This window comes from Harpegnathos saltator, unplaced genomic scaffold, assembly GCF_003227715.2.
Source record: "Harpegnathos saltator strain DR-91 unplaced genomic scaffold, Hsal_v8.6 scaffold53, whole genome shotgun sequence".
NCBI classification, from domain to species: domain Eukaryota; kingdom Metazoa; phylum Arthropoda; class Insecta; order Hymenoptera; family Formicidae; genus Harpegnathos; species Harpegnathos saltator.
The window spans coordinates 571,641-581,022 of NW_020230349.1; the positions used below are offsets into that span (position 1 = coordinate 571,641).

General features: G+C 45.1%; 1 protein-coding gene across 1 annotated transcript; it reads right to left on the reverse strand.

Annotated features, from left to right (window-relative positions):
- Nucleotides 1-75: 75 nt before the first annotated feature.
- Nucleotides 76-8,438, reverse strand: eEF2 (eukaryotic translation elongation factor 2). The gene is made up of 15 exons (XM_011154308.3): nt 8,342-8,438; nt 7,271-7,503; nt 5,557-5,771; nt 5,267-5,460; nt 4,604-4,812; nt 4,290-4,523; nt 3,795-3,908; nt 3,416-3,562; nt 2,952-3,192; nt 2,572-2,739; nt 2,040-2,329; nt 1,542-1,751; nt 1,240-1,422; nt 515-772; nt 76-223 (listed from the first exon to the last, which is right to left on the reverse strand). Exons 2-15 carry the CDS (start codon nt 7,271-7,273, stop codon nt 155-157), a joined length of 2,535 nt encoding a protein of 844 aa, XP_011152610.1. The 5' UTR covers nt 7,274-7,503; nt 8,342-8,438; the 3' UTR covers nt 76-154.
- Nucleotides 8,439-9,382: the final 944 nt, after the last annotated feature.

Sequence of the window (9,382 nt, forward strand, 5' to 3'; positions counted from 1 at the left end):
CGTTCCTTGTTTGTATTTATAATTGTGTGTTTGTCGCGGATCATTGCGCAAAACAAAGTTCTCAGTAAAACGATGTACTTGCATATGGTTCGAGCAATATTTATTGAATTATAATATTTAAATAGGTATTTAAATACGGTGCGCAAATTTGAGGTTACAACTTGTCAAGGTATGCGCTCAGGTCTGGGAGACCCTCCTTCAATCCCTTCCTCTTACGAGTATCCTGCAAAAGTGCAACAATTCGTTAACAACTTTATAAGTGCGAACCTGGTAAAAAAGAATTATAAAAAGTGCACTTGATGCTTTTGTTTTAATGAATTTTTTTTTTTTTATAGGAAAATACAATTTATGTGTACGTTTCCCTATTCAGGCAAACCAGGATAGTCCACTGGAATACCAAAACTCAAAAACGGTTTCTCTTCCACGGGTCAAAAAATGCCAGCGCATCGTGTAGTCGCTGTCACCAGTTATCTCGTGGTAGCAAAAAGAGCACTGCAGAGCAAAGAGTTCCTACCTGCACCACTTGGTAAGGTCGAGAGGTGGCTTCCATCGGGTCACCCGGCAGGATCTGCCAGTGATCGAACACGCACTGTGGGAAGGCCTGGCCGCCGGTGTTGGAACGCAAATCAGCGGTGAAGCCGAAGGACTCGTTTACTGGAAGGTAAGCCTTAACTACGAACATGGGAGTGCCCGCCACTTGTTGCTCCTCGAATACATGACCTCTCCTGCGGTTCAACACGCCGTAAATTCCACCGACCGCTGTCTCCGGGCACTGTCCGGGCGAAATCATTGAAAATCAGATTAGATTGTCTTGCGTATGCTCTCGTCGTTCGTTACTATAATTTTGGGAAGAAATAATTAATAAAACAACCATCAACACGATAGGTAAGTCACGAGAGAACGTCAAGAAAAATCTGTACGCGAGATGTCGATTGCTACTAAATCCACGAATAAGAAATAACGTATGTCATAACAACAACCCTTCAAAGAATGAATAAAACGTTTTGATTGCCATTTCGACTCTTCTCAGTGGAAACAATTTATGAAAAGTTAATGCGTAAAAAATAACAGAGAACGACGCATCTTCGCTCTGACCATATCAACAAATATTAACACTATATTTATTTGATCTCAGAGCCATATAAATTACTTTATTTTGCAAAACAACCATGTGTATGCGCGCGCGCGCGCGCGCTCCTCAAGTGGTATTGTGTGACTTGGTGGCTATTGGTGACTCACCTGAATTTCGCATAAGTAAACGGGTTCCATAATTCGGGGTGAGGCAGTGAGAAGACAGGCGTAAAGGCAGCGTCTTGTGGTTGGGATAATTTGTCCACCACCTCTGTGAATCGCGTCAGCGTGCAACGTCACGTCGTGGATATTGAAGCGTACGCCTCGCAGATTCTCTTCGGAGAGAACACCCTGTAACGCACGTGAAAGTTAATGGCCGTATCATTGGCCGTGCGCGCTGGCTAAACATTCAGCGGACGAAGAGAGGATAGGATACGTTGTGCCCGTTGTGAATCGTATCGATCTTCTACCTCTTTCGTCGCCCATTGGAATCCAGCCACTACGGAATCTTTGATCTCATTCAGATATTGTACACCCTTCGTGCAGTCGACCAGTATATTGGGTCCGCTACCGTCCGGACCGAAGCACCAGATTTTCCTGGCTTCCGTTATGTCGTAATCGTACTTTTCGTTCAAGTAACGAGCGCGCACTTTGAAGTCGTCGCGCGGATTCACCTCACCCTGCGAAATGTCAAAAGATGAAATGTATTTTTAGCTAGCACCGGAGCACCGGGCAGGGAGGGCGAGAGGGAGGGGGGGGGGACTCTGACATACACATTGCATATGTCGCTTGTGTGCATATTACGCAAAAGCAAAAATACCGACACTGAATCGTCGTATCTTTCTCGCTCGAATGTTAACTTTCATTGCGTCTCGACGAAGATAACGCGTAATTATCGTAAGTGAACGATTTAATTTCCAGAGAAAAAAAAAAAAAAAAGAGAGCGATAGGGGGGAGGTTAAACTTACGCTGTCGATGTCTTCGGCAAGACCGTCGGGCATCGGACAAGCCATCATAAACAGACGATTGTGCTTGTTCGGGGATTTCGACAGACACATCTGATTCGACTGCTCGGAGATCGTTTCTCTGTACGACACGACGGGATCGGACTTCTTGATCGGTATGCACGCGTGATCCTCTTCGAGATCCTTCAGACAAATTTCAAGGTGCAGTTCTCCGGCACCGGCGATAATGTGCTCTCCGGATTCTTCGATAATACACTGCACCATAGGGTCCGACTTTGCCAAACGCTTGAGACCTGTTGGGAACAGAAAGCCGATAAGCCGATTTAATTGTACGAATGTACAGCAGACAAGCACGAAATACAGTTTTGGAAGTAAACGAGTCGACGAGCTGAGTCAGATGGAAAAAAATGGAATCATGGTTATTCATAACCCAATGCTCTTAATTAGTATCATCACGTGATCTCAATCTCGAGATTACCAAAGCTACCGTTATCTGCTGCTGCTTGCGGACAAACAGCACAGAGAGTAAACTCACCTTCGACCAATTTTGGCAAGTCGGCGGGATTCTTCGGTTCGACCGCGACACGAACAACTGGTGACACGGAGAACTTCATAACTTTCATGTTGTGCGCGTCCTTGAATGTTGTGATGGTACCGGTCTTGACTAAGAACTGATCCACACCGACCAGACCGCAAATATTACCTGCGCAATAACGTCGAGGGAACAATTAACGCGCGAAAGCACGATCTCGCGATCCAAATATCTCTGTCGGTTTCAAGGTCAGTCGGCCGTTCTTGCGTCTATCACTAATTAACTCAGAACAGGTCTGTGTATGAACATTCATCATTCGGATATCAGTCCCGACGGCGAAATTGTGTCGGATGACGGCGGTTGAGCGAGCGCCATATACTAACCGGAAGGCACATCTTCGATAGCTTCAACGTAACGACCCATCATCAGGATGGTGCGCTGAATCGCTTTCTCATAGAGATCCTCCTTTTTGCCCGGCTGGAAGTTGGGTCCCATGATACGAGCCTTCATACCGGTGGACACCTTACCCGAGAACACACGGCCGAAAGCGTAGAAGCGACCTTTGTCCGAAGTCGGTACCATCTTCGAGACGTACATCATCAGCGGTCCGTTCGGATCGCAATTCTACGGGAGGGAGGAGACTTTGGTAAGACAAAGACACGAGCTCGCAAACACTCATCCGCATCTTATCTTCGGAACGCGTGCGAATCAGCATTTCGTTCTATTCTACCTTTCGTTCAAGTTTCAGTACAGGTCTGTGAAATAAATCATCATGCATGCACGAGTGTTTCGCTCGTATTTGCTTCGCGAGTATCCTCAAAGCAAAATGCGTTCTCGCGTAACGAACCTTGATTCCGATGGCAGCCTCGTCATCGAGTGGGCCTTCATACAACATTTCCATACGATATTTCTGAGCGGTCACAGGAGACGGCAGATGAATGGCTATCATCTGAAGCAGGGCCTCTCCGGCAGGCAACCACGTTCTCATGACGACCTGGAGGTAACATGTGCAATGTGGCGAGAGACGTATTCGAGGGATACACGAAGCGCGCGCTATAGTAAAATTGTACTCAGAATCTATATATACTTTAGAGAATCCCTCATTATAAATCAGAAGAGGTGTCAGAAAAAAAGATAAGTAATTCATCATTGCGCGTGTCATTTATGTATGTCGATACTGAACTTTTTTTTATCCGTAAAACCAACCAACGAAATGTGAAGCTCACCTTCAACAGAGCCTTCCCATCCTTGTCCTTATCTTCGGGTTTCAAAACGATACCCAATTTCTGCAAGAGATTGTCCGCCTCTTCCTTCTTGTAATTCATAATACTATCGAACACCTGCAAATGGATGTATATGTTGTGAATTGAATCCTCGACTTCGCTTTCACAGCGATAATCTCTAGTAACGTCGGTGATATCTCATGTGATGTCAAATATTCTAAAGGATAAGAGGGATGTGTGTAGCATCTGTGTCGTAGCGTATTAGCAGCGGACTGAAAAGATTGAGGCCCACTAACAGTTTATTCTCCTTCCATCGCACAGTCAACACTGTCAACGTATATCGGCCAGTTTGTTGCAAACCAAACGACATACATACATACAGAGTAACCTTTGCGTGCTGGAAGGGCATCTACGCTCTCTCTCTCTTTCTACTTATTTCAGATATTCCTTCCTTTCTGTAATTTAAACCGAGCAAACTAATATTATGAAAGATCGTACCTTGTAAATTGGATCTAAGACGTACATGCAGAAGGAGCGTTTGTTATCGGCTTCCTTCTGCTTGCTCCACTTCTTGGTCTTGGGATTGAAAAACGATTCGCCCCACAGTCTGTTCATGAGTTTCACCACGTCGATCTTGAACTTCTCGGCGTACATCTCAGAGAACTGTTTCAGGGTGAAGGCCCAGCCGTGAAGACCGGAACCGAAACCCACGGAGCCCTTGCTAGGGTCTACCTATTTGACAAATACACACGAGTGATCACTACAGAATCGCGAATTGCGATCCACGGTAATTTTCGCTTCGTTTCACTTACTCTAACTTCACCCATGGGACCATCGTCGTCGGAATACGTTGCGATAATGACGTTGACATTCTCAACAATACGTTGGAAAGTCTGATAAAGGTCCTCGCTATCGAGTTGAAGTTCTAACAGCGCGCGATCCATCTTATTCATGAATAAAACAGGCTTGATACGTTCAGCGATCGCCTGACGGAGTACAGTTTCGGTCTGCACGCAGACACCTGAACAGAGAGAGATTATAGAATGATTATAGCTGATGTTTTCGCACCCGGGAAATTGTCATCGTACTATCTCTATACTATCTCTTTGTGAAAGAGTCGCATCATGGACCATATTCTGAAGATATATGCCAATATTATAAAGGTTAAGGGAGAGAGTGTATGTAGCGTTTTTGTGTCGTAGCGTGTTAGTAGCGGACATAAGGATAGAGGCCCGCTAACAGCGTTTAAACACACTTGCTGTACTTTATTCTCCTTCCATAGCACTGTCAACACTGTCAGTGTACATCGGTCGATTTATTGAAAACCAAGCGACACACACGCATGCATAGAGTGGACTCTTGTGTGCTGGACGGGCGTATGCTCTTCACTTACTTCAAATAATCTATCTTCTTGCCAATCACCGAAGAAATCAATATTATGAAGTGAACGATGAGAAAAATTATAAAACACATACCAGATACACAATCAACAACAACGAGGGCTCCATCGGTAACACGGAGGGCAGCTGTAACTTCGCTCGAAAAATCTACGTGTCCGGGTGAATCGATCAGATTAATCAAAAAGCCCTTTTCGTCTTTGTCACGCTGATCCGGATTTGTAATAAACACTAAATCTTTCTCTTCGAGCTCAAAGAACATGGAAATCGCACTAAAAAATAAAACCAGAGCGGAGCAGTGAGTGACATTAATGTATGGTAATAATGAGTCATGTAGTAAGATTCAGAGCAATGCTGCTCTCACTCACGTGGATTTGATTGTAATACAACGTTCTTGTTCGTCCTTGCGTGTGTCAGTAAACCGGGTCTCACCAGCCTTGGCGCCGGCAATAATGCCAGCCTTGGAAACAAGGGAGTCAGTCAGAGTTGATTTTCCATGATCAACGTGCGCTATGACGGACATGTTTCTGATGTTTTTCTTCTTGTCCATCATGGTGCGGATTTCGTCTACCGTAAAGTTCACCTGCAACATTACATTTCTGCTGTCAAGTCACATGTCAATTATCGACTGTACAATGAAGTTAATTGCACTTTATAGACAATGATGACAAATACTTGTGAGAGCGAGTGAATGTCAAATGTACAATTACAGCTGCTTAATTGTGTGACTTGTATAAATAATATATGTAGCACTCGGGCGGTAGGCGTGTTAGTAGTAGACATAAAGATAGAGGTCCACTAATAGCGTTTAAACACATTTGCTATGTTTTATTCTTCTTCCCATTCCATTGCACTGTCAGTGTATACTGATTATTGCAAACCAAACGACATACTACAGAGAGAGAGAGAGAAAGAGAGAGACCCTTGTGTGCTCTTGTGCGAAAGGGTACTCTGTTGCTTAGGTTGTCATAGTTATTTTCATCCTTTTCTTTGTAATTTACCAAAGAAACCAATACTATAAAGTGACAATGGTTATCACACAAGTCACACATTCATCAGACTATTGCAATTATCGTATCATATTGAACTGTTGCAACATATTGTGGAAAGGAGTAAATTTTTTACTGATTACATCAAAAATGCCAATACACAGAATAATACTAAAAATTGTAGTATGATTTATTAAATTATATTTGATTTTTGCTCAACAATCAATTTCAATTGCGAATAATACCACATATCGAGCTTTGGCACTAACCATATTGAAACGTGCACTTTGCAAATCTGATAAAACACTTCGGCGCGCGAAGATATCTCAAATGAAGACGCGAGAAAAAAAGCTTGAACCGTGCCAGCAAACACGACGTTTGTGCTTATAGGGCGTCCTATTGTTCCGACACGTGTTATCTGTTTTTGGCTGGGAGGTCCTCCTATGGTGCTACAGTGCGGTCGACATAGTTTCGTGCGTAGGTTCCCGACCAGAGAAGCATCGTCGACGAGTCGACGAACTTCCCCAGGAATTCTCGAAAGCGAAAGGGGAGAGAGAGAGAAAGGGGGAAAATGACGCTGGGAGTAGGTAACGAACACGTTGCTTCGCGCGTTGGCGAGCTCGCTCGCTCGCTCGCTCTCTCTCTCTCTCTCTCTTTCGCGTAGCGCGCACCATGACACGTTGCGAGCGCAGAAACGAAACATATTTCCGCCCGCGACCTGGTGCAACGACCGCGGCATTTACGGCCCGTTGAGGATTCTGCGCGATGCCTCGTCTCCGACGAGTTGTCGGATTCTCCGGATGCCCAGACGCGGACGAGAGACCCACCCGCGGAATAAATTGCGCAATCCGGAGTAATCGCTCCGTTCGACCGCGGACCCCGTCAAGAGCGCAGAGAGAGAGGAGAGGAGAGGAGAGGAGAGGAGAGGAGAGGAAACACACACCGAGAGCGACTAGCGTTTTCGGGCTCGTGGAACGGCCTCGCGGTACGGTAGGCGCGACACGTCGCCGTTGAGAAAAAATATTCGTTGCGACGCGGACGCCAGGGCGACAGGTCGCGGACGCGACGACGGCGTCGCAACGTGACTACGTACCATTTTGGATGTCGTCCGATTGCAGGTAGCCTGGTCAAGAATATACGTGCTGTAACTATGGCGGACTCCCTGAGAAAGAACAAGCGATCCGTGAGAGGCCTGGACTCTACCCTTGTATACGCGGTGAAAGTGCGCCTGCGCCGCGGCGTGCACCGCTGCAAGCCAATCGGCCACGCCGTACTCGGTCACGTCAGTGCGACGTGTGCGCGCGATGTGCAGCGCTTCGTTCGAGTCTAGAGGGCGTTACTTGCTTGTCGAGATTGTGGATTTGCTTATTGGAGAATAAGGGCCGCAAGAGCACAGACTTCTGCATAACGCATAATACACAACGCATAAAAGAATCAACCAGAGAATCAGAGTTCCTCATTTCTGTCCTGAGGAGGGAAATGAAGAAAACTAATTGGTTTATTCTCTTATGCGTTATGTACTATGGGTGCATTCAACCGCTCTACAACCGCTCACCGAGCGGTTTACATTTGATTGGTATATACTTTTAGATTTAAAAATATACCACCAATCAGATGCAAGAGCTCACTTGGCGCTCAGTGAGCGGTTGTAGTACTGGCTGCGTTCAGAAAACACAACGGTCGCGTAATTCGTTTCAACGTTATTGGTCTGTAAGGGATCTAACAACAGTGAGGACCAATAAGTTACTAAGCGCCCAGTGAGCGCTTTGTTTTCTGAACGCATCCTAACCCGTGTTATGCAAAAGCCTGTTCTCTTGCTCTTTGGCTGCCTCCTCATGCGGCGTAAAAAGCGTATGCGTAAACCGCGTCAGCCAATCAATTGTCTCAGCTGTTACACGCAAATCATAGCTGAGATGAATGATTGGTTGTCGCGCAAGTTACGCGTACGCATTTTACGCTCCATGCGAAAGCAACCTAAAAGCCGTCGACGAATGAACAAGCTCGGCTCACTTTGGCTCGTGATCGACTCGTAGTCGAATCTTGCATTTAAGATTGCCTCGAGTTATCTTCAGATGCGTTGCAGCCAATAAAACGATCCATACGCAGCATCTGAAGATAATTTCAAGACGATCTTAAATAATACGACCCAAATGTGAATACTGACCTGTGTGTTCTGATTGGTCGAGTTCCAACCTGCAATCCTCATTCTCCAATAGTGACGAATGCTTCACTTTCTCGTGCTTAAGCCCATGCCAATCGATGCCTTATAAAGTGCAAAACGTCTCATTAAAACGACAAATTGATCTTGCACATTGGTTATTACAGATTAAAATGGCCCGTACGTAAAGACTCGTCCACACGAGCGCACGCGAACTGCCTGAAAGTCAACCAATCACAATCACAGAATGCTTGGAGGAAATTGAAATATTATTCAAGGATGCGCCACGCACGGTCGCTTGCGTTCGATACAATCGATAATTTTTTTTTTAAATAAATACCCTCCGATATTTTTCCCTCCGAGATGTACGCAGTCTGTCCCAGATCCAATGAGACTGGTCTAAAAATAATACGTTATATATATATAATATATTATATATATATATATAATATAAAAGCGTTTATTATTTTGATTTTTTATTCTTGTTTATTCAAAATAGTCCCCTTCTGAGTCAATGCAGCGCTGGAAACGTTCAACAAATTTTTCGAAACATCTTTTATACTCATCGGCTGGAATGGCCTTTAGTATGGCGGTCGAAGTCTTTTGGATGACCGAGATGGTATCGAAACGATCTCCTTTCATCGCCAATTTCAGTTTGGGAAATAGCCAGAAGTCGCACGGAGCCAAATCAGGTGAATACGGTGGATGATCGATAACAATGATGCCTCTTTTGGTCAAGAATTCACGTACCATGATGGCTTTGTGCGATGGTGCATTATCGTGCAACAAAAACCAACTGCCTGGCTCTCGATATTCCGGTCGAACTCGTCGAATTCTGGCCCACAATCGTTGTAGAACTCCCAGATAATATTCTGCGTTCACCGTCTGACCTTCTGGGACGAATTCACGGTGAACAATTCCCTTTGAATCGAAGAAAACGGTCAGCATTGTATTGATTTTGCTCTTCTGAAAGCGTAATTTTTTCTCTTTTGGCTCTTCCGATGACTTCCATGCCGCACTCTGACGTTTTGTTTTTGGCTCGTATTG